The 20,294-nt window shown below is 39.3% G+C and overlaps 1 protein-coding gene across 2 annotated transcripts in view; it reads right to left on the bottom strand.

Annotated features, from left to right (window-relative positions):
* Window positions 1-19,933, bottom strand: part of samd12 (sterile alpha motif domain containing 12) — a 132,808-nt gene extending 112,875 nt beyond the window's left edge. The window contains exon 1 of one of the 2 annotated variants that reach the window (XM_086280376.1): window positions 19,400-19,933. In XM_086280376.1, the coding sequence (XP_086136502.1) occupies window positions 19,400-19,412 (13 nt within the window). In that variant the 5' untranslated portion in view covers window positions 19,413-19,933. Of the gene's footprint in view, window positions 1-18,625; window positions 19,149-19,399 lie in introns of those variants that run through there. The other variant, XM_086280375.1, reaches the window with a different exon arrangement.
* Window positions 19,934-20,294: the final 361 nt, after the last annotated feature.

Raw genomic sequence — 20,294 nt, 5'->3', positions numbered from 1 at the left:
CATGCCAAAGCATCCCAATCAGAGGTCCTTGACTTTGACTGGGCTGCTTTGAGCCATTCGAGTGGACTTGCTGGTGTGTTTTTGGATCATTGTCCAAGCACTTGAGCTTCAGAGCACAAACTCATGGCTGAACAGTCTCCTTTAGGATTTTCTGGTGAAAGCAAAATTCATGGTTCCGTTAAATTTGGCAAGTCATCCAGGCCATCCAGGTATCACACTACCACCACCATGTTTGACTGTTGATATGATGTTCTCTTTATGAAATGTTGTTGTGGTTTTACAACAGATCTAATGGGACTCAAAACCTTCAAAAAGCTAAACTTTTTCTCATCATTTCACAAAATGTTGTGGATATTCAAGATGTTTTTGTGACACAGGACTTAGTATCCTTTTTGGTCACCAGTGGTTTTCTTATTGGAACTCTCCCATTTGGGCCCAGTCATTTTATTTTTGTTGAATACTGAACACTGACTTTGTGAGGCCTGCAGTTCTTTAGATGTTGTTCTGGGGACTTTTGTGACCTCCTGGATTAATCATCAGTGCAGTCTTGGAGTCATTATATTCCTGAGAAGGTTTACAAATGGCTTAGAAATGTCTTTGCAATCACTTCCTCACTGATGTATGGTTTTTTGGTTGTTTTTTTGTTTTTTTGTTTTGTTTTGGTTTGTTGTTTTTCCATAACTTGTGTATCTGCAAATATACACATTCTGTATTTTTCATATGAAAGAAACTATACTGTGGTGGGGCTTGCTAATTTCTTGTTTTTGATTTATGTATGTTATGTTTTGTTTTACTTCATATGTTTATATGTTTCATATGTTGTTTGTTTAATTTAAGACAAAAAAAAAATTAAATGAATGAGAGGTAAAACTTGAGGGGGTAGGGACAAATAAGTAAATACTTCAGCCTACTCCTTTTCAAACAAATAATGGAATGATATTTTGTAATGATTGTGAAGGCACATGTTTGAAATGTTTGAAATAAAAATGAACTGAACTGAACTGAACTTCCTCACTGATGTATGTCAATGATTTTGTGTCACTTCACACTTTTGAGATCGTTTACCCTGCTTCACTTTGTCAGACAGCTTCTATTTAAGTGATTTCTTGATTCATCAGGTCTGCCAGTAATCCGGCCAAGGCGTGGCTAGCATATGCATATGGAGTTTTGCATGCATTTTCTTTCCTTAACATTTATTTAGTCTAGAAGGCTTTTCGGGGCTGTTTGCAGAGAAGCCCAGTCATGTCATATTTGACCAGAAATAATCAGGATCTTTGTATTCTCAGACTGTGCACTCCTGAAGAGACAGGCAGCTGTGTCTTATCTTTGCCAGAAACTGAAGTCCAACTTCAGTGACCGCAGAGTAACCCCTCTCAGGCAGAAGTTCACAGACGTTGAAAAACTGGGATTCATAATTGAAAGAAACGACAACTGCAACAGCTGCAGCTTTTGTTCCATTTTAAATTTGGATCTACTGTTTTCAGTGTAATAGCAAAAAAAAAAAAAAAGAAAGTCAAACAGTCTTTTTAAGTTTAATAAGTGTTTTACATCAATGTGGAGTCCTGTTCACATCCCCTCATACTTAAAAAAAAAAAAGCATCTTGGTGACACTGCTGATACATTGGCCATGAATTGGCTCCTCTGCAGCACTATAGTGTTAAAGGTGCAACAAGCCGAATTTAGAACTACTCAATATTGCATCAGAGTACCAGTGAACACTGAGATTTGACACACCTCTTGAAATCCTACAGTAGAGCGTCAGCGCTGCAGTCCATGACTTCAAAGTTAGGTGATGTAACAAGACAGTAACCCAGACCACACCAGTAAATCAACAAGAAGTCATTCAGAATTCCCAGCGCTTTCCTTAACATTACTGAGATCCCATGGCATGACCTAAATCAGGACATCCTACAAATATCAACGAACTGAAACAGTAATGTCAGGTCCAAAAATAGCTTCTTATTTGAGTAAAGTCCCTGAGGCTGCTATAAAATGTCTAATAGAAGTTTTTGCTGCTAGAGCTGGTACAAAGAGTTACTAGATTCACATATTAACTTTCCTTTTTCAGCATTGTGAGTTATTACTAGGTGTATTCAATAAAGATGGAAATGACTGAAGTTAGTGTTTTGTTAGCTCAAATAATGTTTGAATAGCCTACAAATATGAATAAGATAAAGATCAGAATATTTTTTTAACTTCTTGAAAATATGTTTTGTGTGTATAAAAACAGTTAAAGTAAGCACAGTGTGGAAAACCAGTTTAAATAAAAAGCACTCAAGAAATTTATTGATGGTTGCAAATGTCACCAACTGCAGTTTAATAGAGAGCATTGGAGATCTCATGGAAAATTAGATATATCTAATGGGTAAGTCTGAATGTATTTATTAAGTGAATATTTAATATTTTACTGCATTGGACAGTTATTGGGTAAGATTTTAATTGATTAGTGTGATGCTTAATAGATAGGGACATTGTCTGTAGCTGTAATACAATCTGAAATGGTGTAACATTACATACAGTACTTTGCAAAAGAGCAATAGTTATTCAGGCTTTTATCTTTCACATTTTTTCTTTGGATGTTGTCCCCTTTCACTCATTTTTAGTCAAATCCTTATACTGATCCATTTTCAGAGATATATTTTTGGTTTCTTAAGCCACTTAACTCTGACCATTCAAATATAAAAAGGGCACCGAACTCAAGGGACGTACCAGACAATTTAGAAAACAACCCATTTTGAATTATATCATCAGACACTTTGTTGCAAGAAGCCTAACGCAAAAACACAATTTGTTCCCATTTCTTTAGACGAATCTATGAAAACTTCCAAAGATGGCAAAATATAACAAAAATAATGCAAAAATAACCTTATTTTTGCACTTAACTGTGATTCCCAGGAAGCTATTGGCCCAAAACATGGCATATCCTGGCATGCTGTACAGTCTGCTGTAAAAATTTTAGGAAAATGGACAAGTGGAGGAAAAAATAAGAAGTGGCAGACCTTAAAAACTATCTACAGCAGATAAACCGTATCTCAAAGTCATGTCCTTAACAAATGGGTAAAAGGGTACAGCGAAGACCAGACAGAACCTGAGAGACACATGTGATGCATCATCAGTTCATCCATATACTATTCACTGAAGCTCAAAAAAAGTGGAAGGTTGGGAAAGGAAATGGCGAGAAAAGACCGAGATATGCCAAATTACACAAGAACTGGACTGAAAATCTGGGACAACACATCTTATGGACTCATTAACCCAACTTAGAAATTTGTGGTGTAGAGTCGACCATCATCGTCAGAGGTCAGGAGAGATGTACAATAATGACTCTCTACAGCCATCTGTAAAACATGCTGTTATGGTTTGGGGCTGGATTCCAGCCTGTGGTGTTGGGGGTCTTTTCAAAACTGATAGAATAATGAACACAGAAAACTATTCAATTCAGTCTTACTTACAGTATAAAGCACCAAAACACAGCAACAGGCGCTTCAAGGCACTTTAAACTGTAAGGTAAAGACATTCCAGTAATACACAGAAACCCCAACAATCAGACGACCACTTATAATCAGTCACTTGGTGACAGTGGGAAGGAAAAACTCCCTTTTAACAAGGGGCCGTCATCTTCTGCAGCTGGTTGGGAGTGAGGAGAGAAAGACAAAAAGACATGTCTAAATACTGACTTCCATTAGAAACATTATGCTGTATTTCCATTTATGTTCGCACCATTCAGTAAAACACCGTATTCCCATTGTCCTACCAATTTATAAAAAAACGAGCGGTAGCTTAAGACTTGAACAGGACTGTATGTTGCATATTTACCCACTTAAACAACTGTGTAAATGGCATTCTTGTGCACTTAACGTTCAGACTCTTCCAGGGGTTTGGGTATTTTATGTTCAGAATTAAATTGGAGATATTTAAATATAAATGCAGTCCCCCAGCCCACTGCATCAGCTGTACAACGTGGTTGTAGCCTGACATTTATGGTTTTTCTTCATGCAAAAAAAGCTTTCAATAAATCTAATGACTGAATGACCAAGTGAATTCCTATAATTGAACACTTAACTGAGCTAACAGAGGGTGAGATGATTTAAATATGTACCCAGGCCGATGTGTTTCCCTATCTCCTCATAAAACTACACCCATGCAAGAAACCCAGTGGAAAGAAAAAGCACATTTCCAAGAGGGGAAATGGAAGAAGCCAGACAGCAAATTTCTGCACTAACTTTAGAGCCAGTGTTTCACAGCACGAGCTGGTTCAAAGTGAAACCAGTAGTGGGTCCATAATCAAAAGTGATGTTTGCTCTGTGTGGGCGCTCAGGCTCATAGTGATCTCTTTCTCTTTGGCTGACTCCCAGGGTGTAGCAGAATGAAATGTTTGTGAATAGAATCAACTGTTATGACCCAGAAACAAAGCCTAGAGAAAGAGGCCAGGGCGAGCCAGATGACTGGAGACTGTACAAACTGCTGCTTTGAGACCTTGAGTTTGTTTTTTTCCTGCTTCCAGAACTTTTAGTGAAACAAGTTAATATGTAATAAGCTAACAGTCATGTACACAGGACAGGAAGGACGTGGGTGCCTTCATTCCAGAGCAATTGCGCCAGCAGACACTCTAGGGGAATTTGAAGAGGTTTTCTGGCACCCAAACTAGCAGGATGTAGAGAACATGGCATTTCAGTCAACTGCGCAGCTGTGACTCTTTTTATATGTTAACGGTAGCTTAGAGCTGAATCAGAAATCAGTCTCTGTCACATGGCTGGAAACATGCAAAACTCTACATCTAAAATAACTAAGGCATTTGGGAGTAAATGTGCGGATTTGCACATATTTTCCAGGCACATCGTCAGTTGCCCCCATCTGTTATCTCTCTCCTGTTAGCTCCCACACGTTCATGTGTGCCCAGGCGAACACTGCATGCATTCAGAGTGATGTGCAGACGTTACACAACCCTGCATGTATATATGCAGACAAAGACGTACGCACAAGCTGTGAAGACACCTTCCAAACACTGTGTGCGTTTGTAATTCTCGCCCAGTCTGCTCGGAGAAAGTGAGCAAACCTAGCAAATCTACTTGTGGTGTCCATCCTCTGCTTTCCAAATTAGAAAAGAAAATGTGAGAAGAGTGTGTAAACGTGTGAGAGGAGTGTGTCTGCTCAGTTGTCTGCCCCCGAGGACCTTGGAAAGAGCATCTCCATCAGTCAGGGACAGCAGACAGTTATATCCTTGTTACATGCTAACTAAAGTACTAATTAGAATGTATCTGAAAACTAGAAGGCGACAGGAAATGAACCTCATGGCCTCCGGTATCGGATGTTCTGGACAGGAGCCTGTAGAATAAACTCGCTGCCCAGAGAGACAAAAGAAAGTTACATGTACGTGATTGCTTTACTTATTCTTTTGCAAAGCTCTTTAAGATTAAAAAGGATTTCAAAGGCTCTTCTATCAGAATTAAACAAGATCAAGATATTCTTTGAGTTTGACAACCATATGTACAATTTAAGCATTTTCTGCTCAGTAACAAAATTTAATTGGCAGTGTTTAATAAGAGACTGCAGCAAGTTTGTTAAAAGTATTTAAAGTGCCTTACAGAAGAGGTGCTGCTGCTTTGAGTAGAAGGAGAACACATGGTTATGTAAACCATTTGCTCTGTGGTATTTGACTTCAAGCTGTGCATACTTTAGGTTTTTATGCTTCTGAACACTGAAAAAGTAGGGCACCCTTCTTTTACACTAACTGATCCATGAGTTATTAATACACCTACTGTTAAAGCCTTCCCCGGCTACATTAACATTCATGAGCTGCCTCTGCAATCTGGGACTCAGGTGAGCTCAGGTAACAGTCACAGAACATGACGTTCAGTGGGTCAGCTCTGTTGTTGTCATCACCAGATTTGAAGTCAAACATGCCCCTTTTCTGCACACTTGAAATTGAATCAGCTCACTTAAGTTTTTGTGGCAGAAGAAACAAAAAAACTAGTGGAGTGGTCTACAATATTTGAGGAGTCCAAATATAAATGCTCGCTTTAATTTTTATTTCACGAAAAGACAAAAATGTGATGATAAAGTCAAAACTGTGCCCATGCCACAAACAACTACCCACTATCTCTATCGGAAGATCAGCTCTTTCTGCAAGCATCATGACAATATGCTTAACTCTGTTACACAATAATGCACAACCCTGGACCCCGGTTGATGTTAATGCCGAGTGCATGCCGACCAACAACAAGCTGCCAGAGCCTGACCTTCAACAGGTAGCAAAATCAATGATCAGCAGTTAGACCTGCAGCATCCAAAAGGATCGCTGTGCGCACGAGATTTTTCTGTAAAGTGCTGCGATGTGCTTTTGCCAACTTTTTGTCAGTTTGTTAATACTCCTGTGCCTTCATTAGAACAGAGATTTGTGCCAGTGTGTACACAGGTGGCCTAAGGCTCATATTGTTAAATCTCAAATATGCAACAGTGCATCAGAAGCAGAGTATTGCTAAAGTAATGCAAAAGTAATATGCCCCATGGTGCAATGCATTTTACATTTTACATACATACATGTTTGTTTTTCCCGTTTGTGAGCAGGTAGGTGCGCCAAGGATTAAGATCAGGCTGACTGTGCATGGAAACACGAGCGCGAAATGTTACATTTAGGTTCAGTGGCTTCAGTGATTCGGTTAAGCAGTAAAAAGTTATAATATGTAAGATTTCCACATTTATATGTCAGTGATTTTTTTTTAGTTAGCAACAGTGCTGTCCCCAAGAAGCTATCAGGTTTTGGGCTCCTTTGATCACAAAATACTGTTTATACATTTTTCCGGAGATGACTCGAGAGGGTTTCAGGAGGAGGGCCGGTTACAGAAAAAAGTTGGTAAATCCTGCAATAAAGTCATTAAATCGGACACAGTAACCAGAGTGGAGAATGAGCTTCCAAGCTTAAATTGTAGCTACATATGTCCACATTTTATAAAAGAATATCAGAATATTCTGATATGAAAAATTGAACATCCATGCAACAAAAACAAAACAAAAAAAAATATTTGGGGATTTCCCTAATAGCAATCAACATTTCATTAGTAACCTGTGGCTGTTTAATTAGACTGAAATGACACAATATGAAAACATCTTAAACAATTAGAGCACAATAATTAAGGATTTTTAAGATTGATGCAGATATTTTCATCCGTATATCCATTTTCTCCCACATATCCAATTCAGGATTGTGGTGGCGCTGGAACTTATCCCAGGGTAAAAGGCGTGGTAGACCCTGGACAGGTTGCCATTCTGTCGGCAGGCTAACTTAGACACACACAAAATCCACACAGAAAGGCACCAGCCAGGTGGTGGATTCAAATTCTTCTTGCTGTGAGGCAACAGTGCTAACGACTGTTCCACGGTGCTGCTCCAGTACTGATTTTATTTTTTCCCTTTCAGACACACGAAACATTGGTTAGTAAGGAGTTCTTACTGGGGAAAATATGACAATGGAGTTGAATTACTTGTTTACGCTCTAAACATTAACACTAATTACAGTTGCAGAGTGCCCTCTGTTGGACAAACTATGTAATATCAACACTCCTAACATGGTTGAAGGGTGTTTCTCATATCTATTCCTTATTTCTTAAATTTATCAGTCATTTTAATGCAAATATATCGAAAATATTGTCTTATTTTCTGGGGGAGCCCAGAGATCAATTAACAGATGTCCATAAGCAGCGGTGAGGTCAACAACTACGCTACTTCGTGATTTCATTTCAATATGCTTTTTGTTATTTTTGTGATCAAGAGAGCCCCATGCAGCTTAATTTATAAACTGTGCATTTAATACGTAGAAAGCAAAGAGAGAATCTCACTACTCTGAAATGATTAGATGGGATTTTAAACAGGATACTCAGACGACTAAGTCAGCCTTAAAAGAAGCTTTTTGGAATCGTTGCCATTAATTTTGCTCATGCACACTCATAAGGCTGTGGTTATGTTCATATGTCAGCTGCTGAGACAATGAGGATTGACTGCATGACTAACTATCAAAGTGAAACCATGTAATGAGTTAGCCAGCCAGCTAGACTCTACGGGCTCTTAATTCACCCTGACATCCCATCAAAAGTTAACTGCATTCAAACTTCATAGACTGCCCTCTACAACCCCAGGGCTCCATCAGCCATGGCTGCTTGGGACTGTGTCAAGCAGGCGCAGATGTGCTCAGCTTTGAATATTTCTTAGGTGCAGAGTGTGAGGGAGGATAAAAAGAGAGAGAGAATGATGGATTGAGAGACGGTGGAAAAAAAAAAAAAGTTGGACGGTGACTTAAAGTAAAAATCCGAAAGACAGACACAATGAGTCAAGTGAGACAGAGCTGGAAAGAAAAAGACAGACTGAACTGACCCACTTTGCAAATACATATGAGCTAAATATAACTGCTTTTCACTTTGGCTTGCTGTGATGCTGCTTTATGCCTGTATTCCAGGCATAAAGCTGTTAGCATGCTCTGCTTCAAAGGCAGACAGTAAAAGGGTGAAAAAATAGAGTGTCTTAATTTAGAACTGAGTAACAACTATTAATATTTAATGAAACTCAAACTTCCTCCATTTGCCCAAAACAACAGAAACTATTACATATTAATATCAAAAGTTTTTGACTCAAATCTCATCAGTTACCAGGTACGGTATACAAGACATGCTTTGAACCTTTCACTTGTTTTATTTGAAGAAGTTTGAAGCTGCTTTACCAATATAGCAATCCTAGACATCGTATATGTTTATATGTGTAATATATTTCAATATCAACTAGCTTTTACTGCCTTAAGATACACGTAATGCTTACAATGCAGAGTCATGATTCGGTATCACAGTGTCACTTCAAAAAGCAGAATTCATATAGAGACACAAACTGTTTACATTCTTCTGCTTTAAGGAGGGACCGGCTGATTAAACAGCCATCAGGCATGATGTGACCAATGCAATTTCTCCATTAGTTCCAGTCATATTCGATCAAGCCATGGTTGGTCAACCAACATGGTAATGAAAGAAACCCAAAACTACAGCTCTGTGTGGCCATATGTTAACTTGACAGAATGACTGTATGTAGGCCTCACGCCGCGCGGCACTCATACAGTTTACTATGCAGATATTAAAGACAACCCAAGAAACAAAACTAGATAGAAGATTTAAATACTGGAAAGGCGCACGAGAAAAAGTCTGTCCTTCTGATTCTATGGTACAACACCACCTCTACCCACCTTTGCCAAACACTTTGACAGCCTGATGTTCATATCCACTTCCCTGGAGCCTATCCCAGCTGGGCACAACCTGGACAGGTCGCCAGTCTGTCGCAGGGCTAACACATAGACAGGAGACAACCAGCCACACTCACATTCACTCCTGCTTTCACATCTATGGGCAATTTAGAGTTTCCAATTAACCTACTAACCCCACCAACTGCATGTCTTTGGACTGTGGGAGGAAGCCGTAGTACCCGGGGAGAACCCACGCAAACACAGGGAGAACATGCAAACTCCACACAGAGAGACCCCGGCCTGATGGTGGAATTGAACTCACGACTTTCTTGCTATGAGGCAACAGTGCTAACCACTGGATTTTAGTCCTTTAATTGATAATTATAGGATATTATATCTAACCTATTTAAAAAAAAACTATTTGAATTTCCCACTGTAAGGCACATCTAAAAGTGCTCCCCTGATGTTTTCAGCAATGAGCTCATTGTACCCCAGCACACTGCTGTTCTTCAACGGCCTGATTAAATTAGTAGTGATCTAATTAGCTCTGTTGCCACCCCCCTGAAAAACACTTCAACTGAATTACAATTAACATTTTGTCCATTTTTGGCCTTCACTGTGGAGTACTGCTGTAAGTAGAGGATGCGTTTCTGTTACCATCTGCCTTTGCTCATATAGTTTAACAGAGTACTTCTGAAAGTACAACTACTAGAAAAGTTGCATTTTAAAAATGTAATTTTACAGTTATCCATATTGTTATGGGCCATATTCACACACACTTCCTAACTGAACCAAAGCTCCTGTTTATTCCACCTTAAGAGAACTTTAAAGAATCAGCTTCACAGCACTAAAAACGCCACATAACGATTTTCTTCACCTGACAATGACTCTCCATCTGTGCCCACTATATCATCAGTGACACCCAAACTCTCAGATCAGCAGCTTCAATCAGTCAGCAGAATGGAGCGCAGATGACTTCATGGTCACCAGGGACTGAAGCTGACACAAAGCCAAGTTTTTGCACTTGACACACCGGGGTGCCAAATATTCACAAAAAGCAGAAAGGGCATCCTTTTGGAAAGAGACGAGAAGTGCACAAAGGGCCGGGAGCGCTTTGCAAGGATGAAATAAGCAAAGAATGACTGGAACATTCAGCAAAATTTGTCTCCTCCCCTGGGCTTAATTTCCCTGATGGTCACACTTCATAAAGGTCGATAAAGTTACTGTATACAGTAAATTTTGTTCTGCCCTGTTTTGCGGTACGGACAAGAACCCATGCAATCAGCCAGGTATTTTTACAATGCATTTTTAAGAATGCCTTCACAGAGGTTAGACAGAAGCTATCTGCATAAAACAACATTATTGTCTTCATTAATTTGCATATTCATCACTTCTAAATGTGGAAAATTTACACTTTTTCTCCCTTTCATCGCTATAATTCTGAGAACAGAATTAGCATATGGCTCATGATTCAAGTTGATTGAGCTGTACCATGAAGCATCCCGAGGCTACAGATGAAACTTTAAATACAATGAGAGGGAAGTATTAATGCAGGTGTGATAGGAATAGATGAATAGAACAAAAACTACAATTTGTAATGGTGCTTTTAAATTAGAGAGCTGGTTAATGGTTACATCATTTTACATCATTTTTTTCAAATGATAAGGATGTAGTTTTGTAGAACGACTTTTATTATTCTTCAATCATCTGTACATACATTGTGTTAAACAATGTAGTTTGAAAAGTGACACTAGGCATGCAATTTTTTTTTATGTATTTATTAAGTGCAATTAGGATATTTGTTTTGGATCTATGGTACTGATGTACCCTTTAAACTTCTAAAGCAAATCAAGTTGTTCCTGCAACAAGAAACAATATTAACACACATCCTCATTTTCCTCATGAGATGCAGGCTTAATATCTTAACTAATATAGTATTTCTACCAAGTGAAAATAGGCTTATTTGTTATTAATATACTTAACTGAAAGATGCCAATTGTACCTTCTGATGTAAAGTGAGCCAAACAGTACCTAGTTAATGTCAAACCCATGCTATGGAAGTCACCAGAATCAATATTTTCAATTTATATACTGTAGGCACAGTATGCTGTTCATGTACAAATGCTGCAGTTCTTCCAGAACTACCAGGGGCATCATATGCCTCCAAGTGTTTTAGAAAAGAAGAGGAAAAAGAGGACACCCAAAAGCAGCTAGCGCAGCTGCTCTGACTATATGATAAGAATAGCATAGTTGGGTATGGTACTTTGCGCTTCAGGTGGATAGCCCAGGGGTGATGCTCTCTGGCTTATCTCAGGCCAAGCGAGAGAATACTTCCAATTTAGCAAAGCACCTAAAAGATCAGCATACAAAACTTAATAAAGAATTCAAGGTGAATGAGTTTCAATTTAACATCAATTCAAAGTATTATCCTTCTTATGTTACCATTTTTTAGACAGATGTCCCTGTAGGCCAAATTGTTTGCAATGGTTTACATGAATTAGCGTTAATATTGTATATGCAAAATATAATGTTGACATTTCAAATAAACAGTCTGTCACCAGCATTTGGGTACATGGAATATTCACTTTGTAGGAATAGAAAATAGTGTAATTTTGCTGGTACTGGTACCAACTACTACATCCCATGGTATCACAGCATCCCTAGCTCACACGTTAGTGTCACTTTGGTTTGGTTTGTTGTGCACCTCTTGATTTTGTAACATGGTCAGGTGGAAGACATGAGTGTGTCTATACTCAGTACAGGAGCTCAAAGATTCCCAGAGGACTGAGAGCAAGATGCTGCAATAGTCTTTAAACATGAGAAAAAACTCTACAAGCACACCCAGTCACACCCATGCAACAACAGTAAGCCAAACTTTAGCCCACTTTCCCTACTAAATCAGTCTTTTTCTTTAGGTTGAATACGTCTACATATCTTGATTTGGCACACATTTTTAAACCAGATACCTTTCCGACATAACCCTCTGCATTTATGTCTCCCCCTGGTCTCAAACAAGTGGCTTTTAGATGTTAGCTGAATTTATCAACCACTACACTGCTGAGGTACTACCAAGAAATCAAAATAAGAAAAGGCATTAAGAAAACATACCATATTTTATTAGTTTAACATTAAAGTCATTGCCTTTTTTTCTGTGTTTTTTAATTGGTCCTTTTACTTGTACAGAACACGTTCTAGTAAAACTGAGGGAATATAAACTAGTGCTGCGGAAAAAGAAAGTGTCCAGACCAGACACACTTGGCCTTTCCTTCTCCTTCTGGATTTCTTTCTCTCAAGCTGACAGTCAGAGACAGCAATGCAAGCTGAGCCAGCTAAAGCACTCAGACCAGGGACAGGTCCAATAGAATTGTAATGAATAACCCATTGACATTTGTTAGACAGACTCTTTCAGGTACTTGCCCTTTACATCAATCCATGGAAGTAGTGGAAATCTCTGCAAGTCTGTTAATGAGAAAGTCTCCTTTGTGCACGTTGCTTGAGGGCATGTTTGTGCCTACCAATACTTTAATTTTCTATTTTTAATTTTGCTTATCTCTTATGCTAAACTCCAGGCAGCAGCACTTTAGTATGGTACATCAAACATGGCTGTAGGCCTACCTAAAGGAGGACGATTGCACAACACTGCTCTCCCTCGACATTTGCTGCATCCGCTTCTGTCATCTTAATCCTATTCCTGCTGAGTAAGGTTTGAAAGATCCTCGTCCGATGTAGTAGCTCCTTATTAAATTGACTAAGATGTAATCCCATTCCACTGACTCAAATAAACATGTTTATTCTCCTAATTCTATTCCTGGGCTAGATCCGGGGGAAGGATTTGAAATGAGTTTTCTGAATGGGTGCACAGACAGGCAGAGCAGGGCAGGGCAGATCAAGGAGGCTGGATGTATAGAGGCAAATAGAAAGAAGGGAAATGAACAACCTCAGCCACAGGGGTAAACACTACTGCGACTAGACTTGGGGTCCAGCTCTTGCCGCTTTCTATATGTGTGTACATGCACACGTCCACATAATTCATGGTCCTGACACATGTTAGCCTTTTAGTAGCTTGCCTGGTTAAATTATAATGACGTTAGCATTGGAAAAATGTAGAGCCTCTGTCATGCTGATAATAACAATGAATGCTGGCGGCTGAATGATTAAGACGTTTACTATGTGGTGTTCTCACCCTGATTGCGCTACCGGATCGCTACCAGATATAATCAAATTTTGTAGGAGACACAGCTGCTATGCTGTCCTACAAAAATTAAAATCTACCCAAGATTATCTTAAAACTGAGTTATCTTATAAAACAGTTTCAGCATGGGCAAGTTGCAAGTGAGGGAATAAAACATCACCTAGCAGGTCTGAAGGGTTAATCAGATACACTGGAATGTTATCACAGCTACACTGACTTGCTGCTCTGAACAGATGCTTGCAAACAACAGATTTTAAAAAATGCTGTAACATAAATAAAACAAGCTAATCTACTTGAGCTTATTCGATTTAGTTGTGTTAGGGTATGTGGAAAATGTTAAGCAAGATTTAATTTGCTTAATAACCCTGTTATTGTTTTGGTTTGCAAGAGTCCTCCTGCATTGGCGACCGCCGGTACCAACACTTTCAGTTTGACACTATTCTATTTTTGGTCCCAACATGGCCTTAAGGCACCAATGTCTTCTATCAGAACTGCTGTTCAGAAGTGCTCACACCTTTCTGATGTGGGTGCGTGTGACCATTTCTGTAAAGTTCCCAAACCAACAGTCCAACATTAACACCCACGCATCTACTCCCTCGTGCTTCATACCCAAAGTGAGCCAGCATTTAAACTTCTCTCTTCGTGTCTCTTCTTTCATTTGAAACATAATTTCTGTCACATAAATAAATGAGTCAGACACTAATACACTATTATACTCATATTTTAACAGTACTGCGTCCCTACCCTCCATACGATGGTTAGCTTCACACTCAGTCATTGTACCAGTACATTTATGATACAACCTTTAGTCAGCAGAACGCTAAAATTAATTTCCCCCATTAAGTCATGACTTTGTTTACATAAGCTGTTATGAAGCAAGGTCACTTGATGTCTCCATCTGTGCTAAGGGCCCCAGGTGAAATTATCTTAAGCTACATCACTAAGGATCCTGTGTCAAGTTTCTGGAGTATAACCTCAGTGCCTATCAAATTAACTATGTGTCAGAATAGACATCCCAGAGATGCACTGATCAACCAGCCAGGTACCAGAATCTGACAATTTCCAGCAGTCTTGGCTTTGACCAGTGACCGGTCAGTTAGCCTCATGTATGTCAGATGAGATGGTTGGTTTCATGCAATAGCAAGCAAATAGTCATGCACATACTTACTGCCATGCTATAAGCAGCATGCATGACGGCTGTGGCCAGTACTCAGTCTGAGTGTAGAATACACAAAGTTTGCCAAAGTAAACCAAGGGGGAACCCTAAGTATGAAAATCTTCCTAAAATCAAACCTAAGCTGAACATGTCCAGTTTGAAGAAGCTAACAAAGCCAAAGTGGCTAAAGCTAAAGCTATTCAGACGCAAAGCTAGCCACCAGCTAGCAGCCTCAATATGAGCGAACGATCAAAGCGAAAAAGAGAAACGGGTGAATGTTTTGTTACCTAAGTTATTCTGCAAAATTGAGTAAGTACCTGTGATTAGTTTTGTTATATGACTGCTGCATGTGCTTATTTTCTTAAGGTAAAATATATCAGCAGGTAAAGGTTCATCTTCAGTTAATTACAGTATATGTAGCTCTTTCCAGTAGCACAGCACATTATATTTAGTTGCTTCACCGAGAGAAGATCCTAAAATTTTGCTAACAACATTTTGCATTGAGGAAATGTTGACTTTTGCTCGCATTCTGTTATGTCAGTTAAAGATCTATGAAAGAAAAATATGAATTGTTAAAAAGTTAAAACATCATCGGAAGATCACTCAGAAAAAAATTACTGGAAATTGGAATGGGACAAGAAAATTGCAATCAATACACATGTACATCAATCTCCAAGTTGTTCTGAGCAATCAACACTGCCTCACTTACTCAGAATCTAATGTGTCAAAGAGTGTATCAGAAACATGACCATCTTCTTTCTCAGATTTTACTTTTTTCATTTAGACTAGACTTTTTTCTAGAATTTTTTATGCTAACAAAAAAAAAGCAGTGCTTGTACAAGAAAACAGTGGCCCCTAAACAGATCATTTAAAAGAAGCTATAATCAAATTTCACACCATTTAAAGACCCTAATTAAACCTTCCTCTCGAGTGTAAAGTAAACTATTTGCCGGCTTATCATTAAAGAGCATTGCAAACATTTGTGCTTCCTTTGTTATTTTGTGTAAACTGAATCGGCTAAGCACAGCTAATCAAAAGTGCCTTTCAAAGTAAAGCTCAGTGGGGTCCTGGGGTGGCAGTCTCGAAAGCCCTCATTTCCCAAAGAGCTTTTTTGTCCTCTCATAGCTTATAAATTATTAAATATCTGACCTATATTCTCTGTCTTGGAAGGGTTGGTGGAGAACTGGAACAGAACACAGTGACACAGCAGAGTTGTTGTGATGTTTTTTTGTTTTTTCATCACATCTCAAATTAAAAGTGATGATGCTGCCGCAAGCTTTGTCCCACCCGCGGGGACAGTTTAGCAATAACTGCAGAGAAAATAATGGTTTTAATTAGATCTGATCTAAAAAAAAAAAAGAAAAAAAAGAGAGGCATTTTTAGCCAACTGTGGCAAATTTAGAAGTAGAGATCAGTGAGCATAGGAAACCAAAACAGGAAGGAGAAATAACAAAAGCAGGACATATAATTTAATATACCTGCACTGTATGCAAACCTTACTTTTATTTTCTGTTTGATTGTTTAATACGGCGGTCCCCAACCCACGGTCCGTGAGTCGTTTGGTACCGGGCTGCAAGAGTTGAGGCTCGGGTATCAAATTGATGGTTTTCAAGGGGTTTTATCGGTTTTTATCGTTATTTTTTTTAAGCGTTTTTATCGTTAATTCGGTTTCCCTGGGTCTTTTCCTGTGTGTTATGAATCAATTTTATTTATTTTTTTAGTAGTGGTTTTGTTTTGTTGCATTTATCCGCGACACCTTAAAAGCAGGTCCGTGAAAATATTGTCAGACATAAACCGGTCCATGGCCAAAAAAGGTTGGGGATCGCTGGTTTAATTTATAAAATGCTCAAATAGAACCCTGACCAATATAACTTTTCTGTTTTAAAAATAACAAAACACAAAAAATCATGGAAAATCTCTTGTATTCAAAAAAAAAAAAAAGACAAATAGTCACTGATTAATTTTGCAACAATAAACTATTTCATTTGACAGGTGATTTGACTATAGAGAGCTTGGACTCAAAAAGGTTTAGTGCCCTTTGCTTAGCAAATATAACACAACAGCAAATAAAAACATACTATGTCATAAAAACATCTACAAAGTCTTACCGGTACTTAATTAAAAGTTTAGAATCACAAGGAGAAAACTGAGCTAAAAGCATCAAAATTAAAACTACTCAACTGCAAAAATACATCCTTGTGAGTGTTATTAAAAACAGGAAGTGGCGCTCGTTTATGTGTCCTTACAGATTAAACATTTAATCGTTAGTTATTATTCATCCCTGGCTCTGTTCCACAGCCTGTTTTTTGTCCTGTCTCCCTGCCCCTCACTCCACGGCCACACCTCTCTGGAGGTTTCTTCCTGTTAAAAGCCAAAAGCTTGCTCATGTGATTGTTGAGTGTGCCTCTCTCTTAATGTAGAAGCGAATATTGTTGTGATTTGGTGCGATATAAATGACACTGAACTGAATTCAATTATAATTATAGAGTTGAAGTGTGTGCCTCTGTGGTTACTCACATAAATATGTGGGATGATTAATCAAGTAATCTAAGCAAATCTGCACTCATGTTTTGATGTTGGACTGAATCTTTGCTTTACTGTCAGGTGCTGAACTATTTTACTTCTTTGGGCCTTGAAATAAAGTGTGAATTTAATTTTAGGATCATGCAATTCTAGATAACTGAAACATTACAAGACACTCTAACCAAACCCCGAAGCTGTAGCCCACTCAGGTATCACACACCCAAAGCCTCCTAAGTTCAATGTAAGATCCTTTTTCTATGTCTTTTATAATGTGAAAAATACAGCTGTCAGATGAAAGTAAACATTTCCCTCTTAAATTTAAGGAAAAAGTGAATCAGTAAGAGAATACCATATTACTTTCTTCTACTCCGAGTCACAGTATTTCTGTAGCATCAGTACATTTTACCTTCAGCATAAGGCTCCGCAGGATGTTTCTGACAGCTTTGGAAAAGTTTGTGCGAGCTTGGTTTGTGTGTGTGTGATTTTCTTTCAGATTGTGGCTGTTGCAGCTTCAGTGAATAGGGACGTGACTCATAATTCATCTCTGTGAGTGACACAAGTAAATGAATCGTGTTCGAATGCAAAGATTTATTCCATAGCTGCATGAACTGCTCAAGCCTTAAGTGGTGACATTTTGTTAGACTATCTCCTATAGAGGTGCCAATCCTGTAAGATGATTTTGGGAGCATTAAATCATTTCATGGGAAAAATGAAGTGATGTCATGACTTTTAGCTGTGGTGTGGCTGAGGACTGATGCTATTGCTCCTTGAAGAAATGGTTGAAACTGGACAACAGACAAACTACGCAGCTTTGGAACAAAGAGTGCATCTGCAGACAGCCTTGCTCTTACAGCTTTGAATGATGAATCTCAAGAGGTGCATGAATGAAACTATACAGGGGAATATTCTGGAAAGGTTGTATCTAAGATGCTTTGAAACAGATGACGTCTCTATACCTGTTGTTCAGCTATCTGCCCTATTAAGATGCAATATCATCGGAGCAGTAAAGACACAACTTCGTGGCTGCAACATTTCTCGACTGGGGGCCAAACACAGAGCTTGAGAATGTTTAAAGCGGCCTTGAACCTTACAATAGGTTTAACCAATGAGGGGAGAAGTATGATCAAAGGCTCTAGGGGCAAGCACAAATGCTTCACTAAAATCTTAAACAGGACCTTAACATTAGAGAAAATGAAGGGAACAGCAGTCAGACAGCATTTATCTCATCTCGCTGTTTAATCTGTGCTATCAATGCCACTACACATACATCCTGGACAAAACAAAAAAACCTGTATCCTCACTAAGATAACTTAAACCAAAGAAAACAAGAGAGACTGGTTCAGGTCAGACAATACACAGACATGGCTGTGCACACAAACGTCCCACATAAAAAACCTGATCTTGGCTATGCAAGCGCTTCGAAATGTCATACCAAACATACCTGCGTGGGGAAATACACAAACAAAGGACTGGAGAAGCCCTCTCAAGCGAGAGAGCTGGCTGCACTCAATGCGTTTAAAGCATGCCTCTAACATACCTCTCATTGGATTCTGGATCCACAGGATGCCTCCGATAAGGTGAGGAGACTGGCCGAGCATTGTGACTCACTGACTGCCACTTCCCTCACCTCAAACGTCCGGAGCGAGCACCTTAACTAACTGTGTATTGACACTCACGGGGAGAGGCAGGTGACCACCCCTGTCCACATGCCACACCACCTGCTGACAGGCGAGCAGCCTCTAAGAGACTGTTCTTGTGGAACAGGTTGAGCGCTCACACGGCGCGCTGTTGCATCACGAAAAAGACTCGTGAATAAATCCTAGCAGAGATGGGTTTATCTTAATGTTCTCTCATAAAAGTGATTCAGAATCCTCCAGAGAAAATGCCGAGGCGACCGTGTCAAAGGACTTCGGCGATCCTCGGTCGCAGACCTGTTAACCGGGGCTCCAATCGCAGAGCAACGTCGAGGCGCACAGGCTGCCACAATGTAAATACAGAAAGAGGCTGCGCGTTAACACGAGGCTTTATGGTGTGTGATCATGGATCAGCACTCTGAATACCAGCCGTACATTGATTCAATTGTACAGCGTAATAATAGGCTCGGAGAAGATGACCAAAACGGCGCATCTAACGCTGACAGAGCAGAGGCTACAACATCACCCAATCACAGCCTTTCACAGCTGACCTGACTGTGTCTTGGCTGAATCGTGTAAATCCTTTCATATGATAACTATACTATTGTATGCAATATTAGAAAGGACACAAAAAACCTGACACGCCGGTGTGGGCAGCGCATTGTGAGGCGCCTTACCTTCCACGGCCATGGTGCTACTCCACAGATTTGGGCATCACTCGCAAAGGAGAGCAGACGAAATGTAAAAGTCAACGCTCGCTCATTGTACCTTGTTTGGTGTGTTATCACCACTTTGCTGCGGGCAAGCCGGAGCGCACAGCTGCTGCCGCGCCTTAAAGGATTCTGGGAAGTGTAGGCTCAGCGCTTACTGGAAGGAAGAGGAAGTTTCCTGGGTTTTGCAGAGAAAGCAGTTTTAGCCGTAGCTGGAAACAGCGAGGCAAATGTCTGTGTACGCAGCACATTTTAACGCAATTAAATCAAAGTCTGCAGGACAGAACACACACACACACACACACACAAGTTAAAAAAAAAAAGAATAAAAAATTAGCTTGCATATTATGTGAGAGAAAGCACGCCCACTGGATCTAGATTTTAAGCTTGGTACAATTACACAATGGAAGCCAGGAGCTGACATATAAGATAAATCCTGTTGTCTACGCAGGAGAAATAATTTGCTTCCTCCTTTTAACTAATTAGGTCTTTGGTCAGTAGTTCATGAGCCAAATGTTTGAACACAATCCCACCACTTTGTTACTGTAGCAGCTAGAGAACAATCAAGAGTTAATTTCACTGATAATTACATTGTAGCTCTTTGTCTGTCTTACTGGATCCTGATAGAACAGTGGAGCTTTCACACACTGGGGCCTGATGACTGGATGACCTTCCAAATCTGTTTCAAGTCCATTGTTACATCAGATGCTTTTGTTGTTATTATTATTATTATTATTATTATTATTAGTAGTAGTAGTAGTAGTAGTAGTAGTAGTATTAGTATTAGTATTATAGCCTAAGCTCAATCTGTCACTATCCAGGTGGTCTGTGCTGTCACCATATCTCTTGAGTGAATGATATA

Source organism: Aulonocara sp. 'chitande type north' Nkhata Bay, linkage group LG22 (genome assembly GCF_057382095.1).
Source record: "Aulonocara sp. 'chitande type north' Nkhata Bay isolate Kocher_YH1m ecotype deep benthic linkage group LG22, A_spYH_male_GT1.1, whole genome shotgun sequence".
Taxonomy (NCBI): domain Eukaryota; kingdom Metazoa; phylum Chordata; class Actinopteri; order Cichliformes; family Cichlidae; genus Aulonocara; species Aulonocara sp. 'chitande type north' Nkhata Bay.
Note: the sequence above shows the minus strand (reverse complement) of the source record. Positions and strands in the feature narration are given on the sequence as shown.